Source organism: Syngnathoides biaculeatus, chromosome 23, assembly GCF_019802595.1.
Source record: "Syngnathoides biaculeatus isolate LvHL_M chromosome 23, ASM1980259v1, whole genome shotgun sequence".
Lineage (NCBI taxonomy): Eukaryota > Metazoa > Chordata > Actinopteri > Syngnathiformes > Syngnathidae > Syngnathoides > Syngnathoides biaculeatus.
The window spans coordinates 18065072-18080815 of record NC_084662.1 but is presented as its reverse complement, the minus strand read 5'-3'; the positions used below and the strand labels follow the sequence as shown (position 1 = coordinate 18080815).

Here is a 15744-nt window from a genome sequence, read left to right as displayed (position 1 = left end):
GGGAACTGTGGGCAGGACCAATCTTCATACATTAGAATTGTTTCGTGTTAACAAATTGTAAATTTGTTTGACATGCCAAAACATGTGTCCACTAGTGAATAAGAAATGTATCCATCTCTCCATTAGCTGAAGTGTTTCTTTTGATTGAACTCATAAATGAGCTGGAACGTATCCCTGTTGAGTTTGGGTGAGAGGCAGCATACACCCTGGTTTGGTCACCATGCAATTATACACCTGTGGGCAATTACTGTAAGTCTTCAATGAATGTGACATCTCTGTTTTTGAAATGTGGGAGTAGCCAGAGAAAACCCACACAAGCATGGGGGGAACTCTGCACAGGAGGGCCTGAGCTGCTGAGATTCAAACCCAGATTTCACGTAATCCATACTGTGAAAAAAAACCATTTTGAATTTTCAGTTTATTCACTTAAAACTAAGCCGGTGACTGACAAAAATGAAAATGGGATTCCATTTTATTTTACGTTATTAAAATGCTGAAAGATGATCATGAGATGGAATTTGGGGATGGTTTACAGATGTTGGACAAATGAATGTCATTTCATATTTATTAGGTGAACTTGAGGCGGGATAACTCCCTCTTCTGGGGACGATAGGTTGGAAAATATTGCAAGTCTCGAATGGATCAATGCATACAAACTCGCAAGATGTTTTTGAATGTTATAAATAAGTCTTAGATTTAATGAAAAAGTATTTATAACATTCAAAAACGTGAGATTTTCATTTTCTGTCATTTTTTCCCTTAAAAATGAATAATCATTGAAAAAAATAATTTAGATTGATGCATTGATTAGCATCAGATCCTTTTTTAGATAATAAACTTTAACCTCAGATGAAATACAACACTGAATGAAAACATGAATTCAATCTTATACATACACATGGAGTTTTGCAAGGATGCAGGACTAGGACAAGAGGTACTACATGGCTATTACTATGGCTTATGTTTCTGGAAGAAGAAAAAATACTAATCAACAACTCAGTATTTTATATTTCTATCCACATCTCAGTTTTATGTATATGATAGTGCTAATATGGCACAGCACATTTTGTAAAGAAAAAAAAACTCATGTCAAATGGGATTTGAATAAATCCTAATTGAGTTCATATTCGATTTTCTGATATCGCTCTTCGACTATTTGTTGAAGTATTGTATGTAACACTCATCTTAATCATTTTCCAAAAATAAAACAAAAGTTCCAAGGAGGCATGCTAAGATGTGTTTGGTGCTGGACATTTTCAAAGTCCTGACCTCGACCAAACACCTTCGGGATGAAGAAGAGTGGAGATACTCTATTTTTTTGGACTATATTGTTCTTAATTTCCAGTAAGATGTGGCTGTCCAGGTATCCCAGCACATTTGTCCATTTATGGTTTAAGCATGAGAAGATGTCATTGAGTTTGGAGGCAGGATCGCATCTGTTTCACTGCGGAAGCAGGTACGATAGCGATGCAGGATAGAATGCTTTCAAGCTCAAATAAAACTAATTACAGGCAGTAGGCTACAGGAAAAAAAAATACAGTGCAAATGTAAAAGGTTCGGGCTTTGAGGGCCACATCCTTTCATTTTCCCAGGTCAGAACTGTCAAGAGATTCTGTTTGTGGCTACAGGTACATGCCGTTGATAAGGTAGTCGGACTCCTCCGTGGTGAGGGGCCGCGCTTTCTTCAACTTGTGGCGGACGAGCCTGAGGCGACAGGCGATCATGAGCAGCAGCAGGGCGGTGATGATCAGGCCCAGCGTCAATGGAAGGATGGCACCTGGTGGTGGTGGAGAGAAGTGGGGAAGACGCAAGTTAAGAGATTGATGCGACCCCTGTAACACATCTGATGCTTCATTGCGGTAGTTCAGACCTGACTCGGGGACCGGATGTCCCCCCTTTACTGGGAACTGTTTGGAGATTGGGATGTCACTCTCTTGGCTCTGCGAGACTCTGGGAGTGGCTTGAAAAAAATTGATTTCAAAACAAAGAGCAAAGTTATTCATCTATCCATTTTCTGTAGCTCTTTTCCTAATTAGGGTAGAACAGCCAAATGAGCTGGGACCTCTCAATTGTGAGGCAAATGTGATCGCCACAAGTACACCGTACTGAATCCAGAAACCTTATATTTTATAAATCATCAAATACCCAGGGTGGCACGGTGGGGCAGCTGATGAAGCGTTGGCCTCACAGTTCTGAGTACCCGGGTTCGGCCCCGCCTGTGTGGAGTTTGTATTTTCTCTTCAGGCACTCCGGTTTCCTCCCATAACCCAAAAACATGCAACTTTAATTGGACACTCTAAATTGCCCCAAGGTGTGATTGTGAGTGTGGTTGTTTGTCTCAATGTGCCCTGCGATTGGCTGGCAACCAGGTCAGGGTGTACCCCGCCTCCTGCCTGTTGCCAGCTGGGATAGGCTCCAGCACTCCCGTGACCCTAGTGAGGATAAGTGGCAACGAAAACGGATGGATGTAGGGATCAAATACCTAATTTGGACTGCTTGGTGATAGGGGGAGCCATGGTGCCTGCTTTAAAATCTGGACCTACACAACAATGACAAAAAACGTAATACCTCAGATAATCAGTAAAACAACAAGGTCAAAAATGGAAAGCATCTTCTCACTTTTCTGTATACATTCACTGACGCAGTCCGATTCCTGGAGGAAGTTGTTATGGTTGCCCTGGCAACCGCCGTAAAGGAAGTGTTTGCATTCTCCTGCTACCTGGTCATAGTACCAGCGCGCGAAGGTGCCCTTACAAGGTCCGACAACTGGAGCGGCGGAGCATGGGCCTATGGAGCCAGAAAAGAAACAATTAGATGACATTGTTACTAAAGCCTGACACTGTAAGAATTGCCGTATGCCTTTTTAAAGCAGTTCCCAAGAGGCTTAATTAAGATTTTTGGCATTGTTACAATATCTCTAGGATAAATTACTGTATGGGCAGAAATTGGCTCGTTCGTTGTTGTTCTCGAATGAGCTTGACTGTACAATATATTACAGTATATCATGAAGTGTTGGAGAGATTGCTGAAGATGCAGTTTGCCGCAGTAAAAAAAAAAAACAAACAAACAAACAAACAAAAAAAACAGTAAAAGCTGAGGCGTAAGGGGAAGAATCTTTTTTGGGTTTATCTCAGCCAAACGCTGGGATCGGATGGCAGAGAGGACAGAGACTCTTTGTTCCGAAGCTCAGTGAGACTTTTCCCATGGAATGTAGAATGGCTTGTGGCTCCGCCAGGATTGGAGCGTTCAGTGCCACAACTCAATGGCTGCCGACAGGGACTCCATCTGTCTCCGTGTGCGGGGGGGAGACCTCAACAGAAACACCACCATGAAATATGGTTTCGGGTTTCTGAAAAAAAATTGATTGCATTTGATGACAAATGGATTTTGTAAAGACGATTAATCAACACTGATCCAAACCGTGGATTTGGAATCATTTATGGTTTGAATACTTATTTGGACAATGCTTTAGTACAAGAGCTAAATGTCCAGTACTCAGACATTCAAATAAGGGAATGGAATCAAAATAAGTTACCTGATGTTTGTGTTCTAGTCAATAAATATTATTCAGATTGTTAGGTAAATAAAATAGCATAACCCAGGCTAGTATATTTATCAATAAAATAAAAAACATGTATGGTCAACTAAAGAAGCAAAAAACATTGCTAAGAACAATACATACCGGCCAGCTGCCCCTAAACTGATCGAAATATCATGTATGTTTTTTGTAGCACTTGAGTGCCATAATTTCAATCCTCCGTGTGTTATTTTAGAATTGACAATAAAAGTACCGTCTACCTTGTACCAACCTTTTTTTTTTTTTTTTAAACTGAGAGCAACTTCTTGGGTACTGATTAACACATAGGGCTAGCAGTTTTATACACATACCTGAAAAAACACATTTACTAACATTACTTTTAATTGTTATTATTTATAATGGATTTTGCTTGTCAGGGCGGCACAAAGGCGCAACGTGTGTGAACGTTGGCCTTGCATTTCTGAGAACCGAGGTTCAAATCCCAGCCCCGCCAGATACAGTAACTACACAACACTTTTGTGAATCTCGATAAGAGTTTACATTTTCAAATGTTCACTTCGATAACATCAATCCATCGATTTTTTTAGCCGCTTATCCTCACAAGGGTCACGGGAGTGCTGGAGCCTAATCTAGCTGTCAACGGGCAGGAGGCGGGGTACACCCTGAACTGGTTGCCAGCCAATCGTAGGCACATAAAGACAAACAGCCGCAGTCACAATCACAACTAGGGGCAATTTAGAGTGTCCAATTAATGTTCCATTTTTTTGGGATGTGGGAGGAAACCAGATTGCCCGGTGAAAACCCACGCAAGCACGGGGAGAATACTCCACACAGGAAGGGCTAGGATTGAACTCAGGTCCTCAGAACTGTGAGGCCAACGCTTTCCAAACGCGCCACCGTGCCGCCCAGTTTTATAGCAATTGCCCCTAGGAAATCACAATGTTCCATCTGTGGTGACCCATTTTTTGGGGAGAAGCCCAAGAGCTACGAGTGTTGTCATTGGGGGCAACCTGGGGCCCACAGGCTTCATGTTGGTGATCCTTGCTGTAATGTAATATCAAAATTGAGCATTTTTATCTCGCTAGGCAGATTTTTTGGGTATCAGACAGACCCATGTGACTGTGCATGGATACGTGACCACAGTTATGTTAAACACCAACAGCACCTTGACTGTTTGAATCCCGCTGGCGACTGGGTGGAGGTGTGACTTTGCTCCTCTCCTGAGACGCTCTGCCGTTGTCGCCGGTCTTCCTGGACCCAGCCCGGGGCACAAAACCGTCAGTGTGCGGCACTGGTAGCTGAGGGATGGGCAGGCCCTCAGTGTGGGTCACAGACTTCCTGCTGGTGTCAACTACAGAAGGATTCGAAAAGTGAGTGGCAACTCCTCATGCCAAAACAGAAACATTTCTATTTTTTGGAGTATGAGTGCTTTCTTACAGTTTGGACAGAAGTCTTCATCTGATCGATCGGGACAATCTTGCTTCCCATCACAGGCAAACGTGATGTCAATACAACAGCCGTCATCACATTTGAACTGGTAGTTTGAGCACTGGCCAGTACATACTGTCAACAAAACATAAAAACAAAAACCTTCATCCATGAACCCTGAGCATGAATATGGATTTGGTGTTAATTGTAATGTAGTGAAGTCGTTGCCTTCTGCTTGATGTTGGGGTGCCAACACTGTAACGGACACATTATCTGACGTCTTCTGACCGGATATGTCAGTAACAGTCATCTGGAAAGTGTAGACACCTTGCTCCAAACCGCTGACCTTTAGCAGCCCTGGATGAGTTGCCTGTAATACACGCATGCAAATTGACAATAATGATACAATAATCAGGAACAGCAACTTCATTCTTATCATTATTGTACTGGACTGGGTTCATTTAATGAACATGGCAACTATAGTCCATCTGGCTAATGATAATATGCTATCTGCACATGCAATTGCAATCTTCATGGGTCAGAAAATATACTGAACCGTAGGCATGAAACTCAAGGCCCAGGGGCCACATGATTTTATGTGGCCCGCAAAGGCAAATTATGTGTCATCCATACATTTTCTGAGCTGCTTATCCTCATGAGGATCGCGGGAGTGCTGGAGCCAGCTGTCATTAGGCACGAGGCGGGTCACACCCTGAACTGGTTGCCAGCCAATCGCAGGCCACGTGGAGACAGACAACAGTCACACTCACAATCACACCGAGGGGCAATTTAGAGTGTCCGACACTTGGATGTTTTTGGGATGTGGGAGGAAACCGGAGTGCCCATAGAAAACCCACGCAGGCACGGGTGAGAACATGCAAACTCCACACAGGTGGGGCCGGGATTGAACCCAGGCCCTCAGAAGTGTGAGGCCAACGCTTTAGATTCATATCATTAAGGGCAGCAAACTGAGGTGGTGGTTACCACATGTCTCACAGTCAAGAGGTTCTATGTTTGAAACCTAAGTTTGCATGTTCTGTCTGTGTTTTTCCTTCATTTTGTTCCTTCGACATTTCAAATCATGCATGTTAGGTTAATTGAAGAAAATCCAAATGATCTCTAAATGAGAATATACTTGGGATTTGCTGCCCTGCTAGTGAGTGGTGACCAGTCTTGCCCAGAGTCAGCTGGGACAGGGTTTTGCTCACCATAAATCACGACATACAGTCCTAAATGGACGTTTGCGTCATCGTATAACAGTAAGCATTTTAAAAATGGAATTCAATTTGGATAAAAGTAACTGTATTAATGCTTTGAAATATACTGAAAGGGCCAAATTCAGGAACGAAAACGTAGTTTCAAAAGAAAATGTAACTTTATCTAACCAGTACATGCTGTACAACAGTGGAAAATCATTACAATCCACACAATAAAATTGAATACAGTATATGTGTATGATGTGAAAAAGACATCCTAATGTTGGCCTATTAAGTTTATGAAGCTACCAAAGGTGCAGTTACCACAGTATACATTTTTCCTCATTATTATATATTTTCTTAGCTCACTACACGCACAGAAAAAAAACCCCATAAAAACCCACATTTGATTCCCTGCGCATTGTAGTGAAAGCAGAACACGCTTCTGTTGTGCTTCAATATTGATGAAAAGCAGGACACGTCGACCTATGTCGACCTTGAGGTTGCCTCTTGAGGCAGCCTTGTACTCTATGTGATAAACTCTTTTATCTCTTTCGCCATGCATTATGGAACACTGGCCAAAAGCCTATCTGTCGACTTAACAGAGGCAAACACAAACGTAACCTGACACTTTGACTCTCCTCCTGTTGCAAACACTGTGTGTTTATTCTTACATTTAAAGCTTTGTTGTATTTAATCCCTATGTTTGAATTTAGTTCATTTACCCATGTTATGAATAAACTAAATGGTCATAATTAGTTTAAATGCTGAGTCACTGACCTTCATTGTGATGTCTGCGTCCCCCTTAACGAGAGTCCAGTCATAGCGAATTATTCCGTGGTCGTCCACACTGTCGCGCCCGTCCAAAACCGCCCAGTCAGTGGGCAGTTGGATCACAACATCCTGTCCCGCATCACAGCGAGGGGGCTCGTCGACCTCTGCAACACAAAACAAATTTCAGGTTACATCACACAACATATATGCTGTGTAGCTTTGAAACGATATATACGGCGATATATATTTCGGTTTATCTACTCCTTTCAAGACACAAGCAAAACAAGCAACATCCCATTTATTTGAAAACATCAACCGCCAGAAGTCATTGTTGACTGCTACAAGACCAAACCCTCAAAGGCAATCATTAACTCACCAGACACTGCAGTAAGCTGTTAATGAATATTCAGACATGATTTTATAGTGAGAATACTATAATCAATAAACCCATTTTCATGCAAATATTTGAAAGCACATTCACATTCAGCATCTACTTTCTATGTTACTTACACATTTGGTTCCATGTGAACTATCTGAACTAAAACTACAATTTGAGTACTGTATGTCTCACCTTCTTCTGTGCTTTGTTCCCATCAAACGTAAATGGGAGTTCGATCAAATAAAGGTAATTTAAGACATTTCAGTGTTTGGTTTTTTTCTAATCAGGTGAAAGGTGTCCTAAAAAAAGAAGAGTACCCTTCCCTTGTTTTAATATATATATATATATATATATATATATATTTTTTTACACAAGCTGTCTGCACTTCTGCTATCTCCGGTTATTTCTCTTGCGTCCCCCACACCTTGCGTGGCATCCGCCTCGCCGGGCCTGCGCTCGTCGTGAGAGCCTCCGGGGCCATCCGGCAGAAGGTGTCCCGGCGTGGCGTTCACCGGGCGGCTGTGGGAGGCGAAGCCCGGCTGTGGTGCGAAGGAGCAGACGTTTTGGCTCCGGTAGGTGCAGTTGAACAGGTAGCAGTTGAGGCTGTCCCCCGCCTGCCCGGGCTCCCCCTGGACCACCGCCACCGTGCAGTGAGGCTGGGCGCAGCAGGCGTGCACGCAATCCCTCCAGGTGTGCACTCGATCGGGGGCCATGAGGAAGGTGGCCCCCTGCTCGATGGAGGCCTTGGCCCGGATGATGCTATCCCGGGCCCAGCTGAAGTCGCTCACGCAGGAATCGGCCACCTCGCTCGGCCGGTACGTCTGGTCGTGCTGGAGCTGCTTGCGGAACTCCTCCAGCAGCTCCTCCACGCCTGATATTTTGGATTTTAAATCCGATATGGCAGACACGCGAGTGTGGATCGGCTGCAAGACGCACAGGAGCAGCAGCGGCAGCAGCAGCGGGGCGGCGAAGGCAAGCTCCGGCGAGCGGTGATGCTGCATCTCAGCCATGTTGTTTGCTTACAAATTAAGACCGGTCCTTGTGGCCCCCCGCCCCTGCTGTCGTGAGTCACATTAGGATGGCGGCCCAGACGACGACTTGTCCCACCGATGAGGACAAAACGCATCCACCAATTTACTGCAACCAGTCGTTCATCGTTTCTAAATCCTGGATTACACAAGCGGAAGGGGGCTGTCCTGTGACGATGCTGGGAAACGGCTGTTGTCATAGTGACGCAATACATATCATGAGGTGCAGCAATTAATCAATTTTTATCAAAGAACCAACAACTGATCGATGATTGCCCAATAGTATTTTGAATTAAAAAAATAGTCATGTATATTGTCATGTATGATTAGACTCACAGATGATTCACTATCAATATGGAGGTACTTCAAGGAGGACGAAATATGAACTTTGTATCGCGTCGACACAGCTGTACACTCCTGCTGTCATGACACTGCGTATGAAGTACATTATATGCAGCAATATACTTTACTGTGTGCACTTTAAAGGTACTTTCAGAGGCAGCCAGGAAGTCACATCAGTGTTATGAGATTATATACTGTAATAGATATGACAGTTCACCTGATACTTTCATTTATGAATTTTTAATCCGTCTGAGCAGTTGAATTAGATATGGTATTTTCACATTTTGGTATATAATTAGTAACAATTCTGCTCGTAATATGTACAGTATGATAAGAGCTTTTGAAGGCAATAATGACAAATAAAGATGATTCATTCAGGTATTCCTGTGGCATACTTGCAGGAATTATTATAGGACTCTGAGATCAAGAAAAATTGAAATTCCATCTAATTCCATAATGAAATTTTATGTTAACAACGTACACCTTGCGATATCTTAAATATGAAACAACACAGACACACAACTCCTGTTTCGGACAACTGTTTGAAAATGAATGTCAAGTCTCATTAGTATAAAATTTGTTTAACCTTGACTTTATCCTTCCAACAAACAGCAGATTGGCTATCTCAAGCAGTGTGGAAAAAAAAGTAAAAATAATGAAAAAGTGAGCTGGTCAAATACAATATTTAGTTGTAATTAGTATCTCCTATGATTTGCAACATTAAAAAAATCCAACAATATTAATATTACACAACCATAGACTGTCCAGTCCACTTTGAAAAACGAATTACAAGTTATATTAAGTACATGTAGGCCTGTTCACGTAAGGTATTTCCAAATATTTACACGTTTGTGAAATGTGAATGAATCATTTAAATTAATCTCAAGTTTAAAAGAAACAGACAAAAAGGGCATGCATTGACATCCTTCAGATTTTCAAAACAATTAAATAATAATATAAAAAAAAATAGATGGGATGTGGTCTCCACAATGAAACATTCATAAAGGTAAACAAAACAGACCTTTATACGTCTAGTATTTTTGTATATCAGGCTTACGTTACAAACAGTCAGTCTCTAGATATGTAAACGTTTCGGCACGCAAAGACGGGAACAATTGACGCGCGTTTACAAATACAAAACTACAAGTCGACGTTGCGACACGCTTCTCATGTCCATAAGGCGGCTCGACGGGCTAGTGGCACTTGACAAAAATGACATTTTCAAAACGATCACTGCAACAAGCCGTAGCGTGGGTGGAAAGCTGCAATCACAGGCTCTTGTTCTGAAAATAAATACTGAGGTATTGAGGAGAATACTGAGGTGTCCTGGCTTCTCAGAGCGGGTGTCGACACTTAAGGCCTCAGGTGGGCTTGTGCCTGTGGTCTGTGATGGCCTTCCAAAGTTTACACAAGATTCCGCCTCTACACGAAACACAAATTAGAAATGAACAACGTTTTTTGGGGTGGAAAGAAAGCTCAACATTCCACAGAGGGATTATCACTTCACCTCAGTCTGAGACTCTTCAGATCATCTCTGGTGACATCATTGAGGATGTCATTCAGCGTATATTCCTCACTGAGTATCTAAAGCAAAGACGTCCAGTTAGAATCAGCGTGAGACCCAAAGCGATATTTTCATGCAAATATTTGAAAGCAGATTCACACCACGTCGATGGAGTCTTGGTCTACGCCACAGAGGCTCAACCAGCTGCTCAGCTCGGTCTCTTCTCGTTTTTTGCCGGGTTGATCCAGATGCTGTCCTGGACCGCTACTGGATGTGGAGATGTCTGCTGGAGATTGGAGATTGGTACAAGAACTAAGTTCTGCCATCTTTTTCTAAGGACAATAAGATTGTTCAATAAATTGTCCCGCCCGCCCCTACAAATCCTGTTTTTTTTAAGGTCATAGGTGATCTGAAGCCTGGCTTGGGGTTGGGTGAGTGGTGGGGTACGCCCTGGATTTTTGGCCAAAGCCAGCTGTGACAGGACGTACCTGTCGTCTGAGATCGCAGTCGTAGTAATCTGATCTCTTGCTCTCGCTCCTCCAGAACTTGTTGAAGGATGGTCTGGTATTGTCTCTCCTTTTCCAGTAGCTGTTCCAGCAGCCTGATGATGTCACACAAAAACATCAGCTTGTATAATTGATAATTAATTGTGGGTCGATTAAAAGTTGACGTTTGTAATCAGAGCAGCTTGCAACCTGCTGGTCTCCAGCTTCATCCTGCCCAGTTCCATGCTCACAGAATGCTGTGCGTTATGGGACTCGTGCGACACCGTGGAGCTGAGTGTGCTGACGCCTGATGTAACCACTGTGTCATCGTGGCTGGAGACGGGCGGCGCCCGCCGTTGGTGCGCCGGGTTCCTCTGAGCCTCGTCGTCGTCCTCCTGGTCAGGCGCGTCGCTTTCCGAAGCCAAGCTGAAGTGAGGCCTGAGCTCTGCACACACAAACACAGCTTGTCACTTTACTGCTGCTTTTGTTGTCGTTTGTAATTTTGCACTCAATTCAGAGATATGAGCGCATTTTGCAGCCAAATTCAATTTTCATATTCCATTTTCCTTTATTTCATTTCAATACATGCATTTATTCAATTCACGCATGCTCTAAAGTACACTAAACTCTTTTGTGACTACAATACACACGTGAGTAGTTTATCAATCGCAATTTTACTTATTTACTGATTTTGGAAGGGGGAAGCCAAACTTATGCAAAGGCAGTCACTGCTTTAACATTTTGGTAATAGTTATAAAACACTTTTTTTGCTGCCATCTTATGACATTCTGGTGGTAAAAAAAAAAAATATATTGAGGTGAATTGAGGCGCTTCATTTTAAAAAAAATAGTAGTCATTTACTGTTATCTTGGTGCAAAGGAATTACAATACATTGAAGTCAGTTGAGGAGCTTCATTTCATGGACAAAAAAAACTGTGATTTGCTGCCATCTTGTGTTATTACTGGTTATTACAAAGGGATCGCGTCAAAGCGTTTGAGCTACATTGCGAGGGCCTTGAAGGGGTCAAACGCCACTTTAGAGACTACGTGAATTAGGCAGGAACACTGCTCTTCCCTGTAGGGAAGTAGGGCTGGGGGAGGGGGGCACCAAAAGGACAAACCATTGCAACCAGTTGTACCACAGCTTTGATTGATGTCTCCAAACTGCCCCGGTTCCCTTCTCAACCCTTGGTAAACCCAAATGCAGCACATCTACAAATAATTCACATTTTGAAGCATTTTACTTTTCAATAAAATATATTACAATATAAATACAGTACTTCATTCTGTGTCCATACATCTTTTTCTACAATGCTACAATTTATTTTGAATGTCAAAACTTCATGGCAATTTTTTGGCGCGATAGACCCACCCATTAGTGATTCATATTTCTTCAAACTGCAAAGGTTATGTCACCCTTACCCCCCACCACCTCTCAAAAAAAGCCATATTGCTAAAACCCAACAGTTGAGGCCTTAGTCGACAAATATTTGCTTTGGAGACATAAGTTTTGTTACCTGGCACCAAGATTGTGATGGCAGTCTGCACGGCTTTTCGTATGATGTTGTCCAGGGCAAACATCCAGTGAGGCTTGATGTTGTGGTTTCGCAAAACTTTGTTCACCTGAAAGCATCAAAAGTTCACTACTCAAAGTTTTAGGATTACGATGAAGACCAAACCTCCCCCTGAAACGCCCACTTCCATTCATCCATGTATTCATTACTTTGGGTGAGAATAGTGGTACATCCCGAAACTTGTTGCTAGCCAAAACCGGGTGCACATACAGATTAACAATAACACGTATTTTAAAGTCAGAAATGAACCTGACAGCTTTTTATAATATATGAGAAAGCTGGAATATTAGAAGAAAGGCAAGCACAGCAAAAATGCCGACTCCACATGAGAAGGCGGGGGTGAGATTCAAAGCTGGACTCTCAGGCTAATATAATAAGGTAGCCATTAAGTCCCTACTCTTCATGTACTCCTATATTTTTTCAATACAGTACATTACTGTGCTTCTTATTGAGCACCCCTCCCAGTCTTCTTTTTCCCTGTCATTTCTCTTTATACCAACAGGAGGTATCAGAGCACCAAATTATTGCAGGAACAATGCAAATTGTCAAACGTCATTAACAGGAGAGGTGTCAAAACTTTTTGCCTCAGAGAAAAGAAAAAAAGACCCAGGCTGCTCTTCTTTAACATTATTAACCTTTCATGTATTAAACACACTTCAACTAGTCCATTAGTGTAGGAAAAGATATGCTGAGCAATTGTATAACGTTTATACACTTTTTAACATTACAGTGCATTGTGTATTTATTTCAGAAAAACTACTACATCACATTTTTCTGTCAAGGTGATAAAGTCAATTTAGGAGATTGGGATTTTCGGGTGGCCTGTAATAAACTGATAATATTCCCAATCAAGATCCGCCCCTGTATTAAGACGATAATATTTTAAGAAGTTTTTACTTCTTTAGGGTCATAATGTTATGTTATATGTTTTACAAGCAGGACTTTGCCATGGGGCAGAAAGTGTCCTAAGAAATGAATACCTCAACAATTATTTTTTCTTGAAATTGAAATATCTTCATCTGAGGCATGAAAAATATAAAATAGGTTACTATTCATCCATCCATCCATCCACTATCCAAGCCACTCATCCTCACAAGGGTCACGGGAGAGCTGGAGCCTATCCCAGCTAGCTTCGGCGAAAGTCGGACTACACCCTGAAGGGGTTGCCAGTCAGTTGCAGGACGGATATCAACACCGTCACCGAGTGGGAATCGACTCCACGCTACCCGCACGAAGGTCAGCCGTGTGTACCACTACACCATCACTGACTCCTAAAATAGGTTACCACTTTTGTTTTAAAAAAAATTGTCCGTCTTTGCATGGCTGTCACAAGACTCCATTTTTTGACAACCCCATTTTCAAATCACCCCTCAGGCCATAGTTTGGACATCAATACAGTATACCAGGTGTGTCAAACTCATTTTTGTTGTGGGCCACATTGTAGTTACGGTTTCCCTCAGGGGGCCATTATGACTTAACGCATAAAAATCTTTAATGGCCTCATCATATTTACACATGAAATTTATGAACTCGTTTCGGAATCAGAAGTCAAGGGTAATGGATTGGGTTTTTTTTTTAATGTTTGGCTACACAAAAATTTTTGCAACATCTCAGTGTTATCATTTATGATATGACAATTTTGTACAGATTTTAACAAGAACCATGGAAGTATACACGCATGATTTGTCTTCGCAGACCACATAAAATCATGTGGCGGGCCGTATGCGGCCCCCGGACCTTGGGTTTGACACCTGTGCAGTATATGAATACCATTTGTTCCTTTTAATTGGCTGTACTACATTTAAAGGAGGCAAACCGGACTGACCTTTCTTTTGACAAGATGTGCCATTATTGGAAAGCTGACCCTTTTTATTGGCTCTCTTCCCAGTTTTAAAATCATTATATTTGGGGTGACTTCCAGGCTGCAACATGGTAGCCTGCCCGCCCGTGTAAAATTATTGAAAAATTAAAATTGAGAGCTGAGCATCTGACAATGAGATAAGGACTGTCCAATAAGAATAGGAGACTCCCTCTCATTGGGTCTGCACTACTTACAGCATCCTGGAAGCCGAAGAGAACGACCTGCAGCTGGCTGATGGCCGTGCTGTCGAAGTCCAGCTCCAGTTTCAGTTGCGACAGCGTGCGGGCGATGATTTTCCTGTCAGCCACGCGGACAAAGTCGGCCAGGCTGACCACCAGCGTGCGGATGTGCTGAGGTTTCATCTTCATTTCCTCCGATCCCTGCGGATTCAATGACACATAGGGAGCAGGAGATTTAGTACTCAAGTATCATTTTACCTGTACACCTACAAGTACTGGACTACTTCCTCAACCTACCTGCGTAAGGGCCTCCGTCAGGTTGGCCACCACCTTGTCCAGGTCTTCGGTCAGGATGTGGTGCAAGGTGGCTCGCCTCTCGCTGTCTTTCTTCAGCATGAAGAAACCCGAATCCTTCTCTTCAGGAGATGGAGGGGCGCTGTGGTCGTCAAAGTTCTCAACTGGGATGCTGAAAGACCCCCAAAACATTTATTCCATCCAGATTAGGAATTTGTTTTGCAACCATCACCACAAATGAATGATGCTTGGTCTAAAAAATAAAATACTGTAAATCAAACTACAGTCGAATTTGGCACATTGTCATGCTGTGATGATGTGCAGGTTATTTAACATGCTCAACTTCCATATCGTAACACATTTCTGTGCTTGAATGGACTCCACAATGTTTTATTTCAGCACCTCTCGGTAATTGAAATAAAAGCCAGCAACAACAATGCGGCACGACTCATCGCACCTGAGGAAGAGTGACCGGGGCCCCTTGACGTCGCGCTCGCTGTAGCACTTGACGCTGGGCTTGAAGATGAAGGGGTTGGCGTGGAGGTCGTTGTCAGGGGAGACGGAGCCGTACTCGCTGCTGCTGCTGGTGTCCTCGACCACCACAGGCACTGGCAGGGAAATGCTGCGCAGGTACTCTGAAGGCCGAAAGGAAACCGAGAGCAAATTGAAGCATTAAAAGCCACGTACAGCAAACGCGATTCATCTGCGTGAACCAAGTGTACTACAACTCCAAAAAGTGAAGCGGTGAACCGTGTCCGACGGCATCGGGAGGTAGGAGGAGAACTCACCTGTGCCTGGTGACAGAGCTGCAGAAGAAATGCACAAAAGAGGTGTCAGTGCTGACCAGAGCAAAGTGGTACTCGATTACAGTGACAGGGTGGAATAAAAACATTTCCATGAGCGCACAAAGGCACAGGCTCTTTTCTTCTACTAATCGCAAGGATCATGTGATTGATAAATAAGGACACTTGTTGTGGGGATTACTGGTGGCTCCAATTAATATCCATCCATCCATGCATCAATTTCTTTGCCGCTTATCCTCACAAGGGGCGCGGAAGAACTGGAGCTTATACCAGCTAGCTTTGGGTGAAAGGCGGACTACTGGACTGGTTGTCAGCCAATCGCAGAGCACATCGAGACAAACAGCCGCACTCACAATCAC

General features: G+C 43.0%; 2 protein-coding genes across 4 annotated transcripts in view; both read right to left on the bottom strand.

Annotated features, from left to right (window-relative positions):
• Window positions 1–86: 86 nt before the first annotated feature.
• Window positions 87–8483, bottom strand: lrp11 (low density lipoprotein receptor-related protein 11). The gene is made up of 9 exons (XM_061811593.1): window positions 7740–8483; window positions 6943–7100; window positions 5195–5336; window positions 4976–5101; window positions 4704–4889; window positions 2620–2787; window positions 2483–2539; window positions 1871–1960; window positions 87–1777 (listed from the first exon to the last, which is right to left on the bottom strand). The coding sequence occupies exons 1-9, from the start codon at window positions 8323–8325 to the stop codon at window positions 1623–1625; spliced, it is 1668 nt and encodes a 555-aa protein (XP_061667577.1). The 5' UTR covers window positions 8326–8483; the 3' UTR covers window positions 87–1622.
• Window positions 8484–8944: 461 nt separating this feature from the next.
• map3k5 (mitogen-activated protein kinase kinase kinase 5) overlaps window positions 8945–15744 on the bottom strand; it is a 50586-nt gene continuing 43786 nt past the window's right edge. The window contains exons 22-31 of one of the 3 annotated variants that reach the window (XM_061811592.1): window positions 15371–15388; window positions 15040–15217; window positions 14586–14754; window positions 14304–14489; window positions 12192–12297; window positions 10885–11119; window positions 10678–10790; window positions 10351–10475; window positions 10193–10269; window positions 8945–10107 (exon numbers count right to left, since the gene is read on the bottom strand). In XM_061811592.1, coding sequence (XP_061667576.1) covers window positions 10047–10107; window positions 10193–10269; window positions 10351–10475; window positions 10678–10790; window positions 10885–11119; window positions 12192–12297; window positions 14304–14489; window positions 14586–14754; window positions 15040–15217; window positions 15371–15388 — 1268 coding nt within the window. In that variant the 3' untranslated portion in view covers window positions 8945–10046. The remainder of the gene's footprint in view (window positions 10108–10192; window positions 10270–10350; window positions 10476–10677; window positions 10791–10884; window positions 11120–12191; window positions 12298–14303; window positions 14490–14585; window positions 14755–15039; window positions 15218–15370; window positions 15389–15744) is intronic. The other 2 variants (XM_061811591.1, XM_061811590.1) reach the window with 2 other exon arrangements.

Bases quoted from the DNA above. Each gene is read 5' to 3' on its own strand.
- lrp11 (XM_061811593.1), bottom strand. From the start codon at position 8,325: ATGGCTGAGATGCAGCATCACCGCTCGCCGGAGCTTGCCTTCGCCGCC. The intron at 7,101-7,739 runs GTGTGGGGGACG...TTTGTGTTGCAG, and splicing joins CGAGGCGGATGCCACGCAAG to AGGTCGACGAGCCCCCTCGC. The intron at 5,337-6,942 runs GTCAGTGACTCA...CGTGTATTACAG, and splicing joins ACGCAGACATCACAATGAAG to GCAACTCATCCAGGGCTGCT.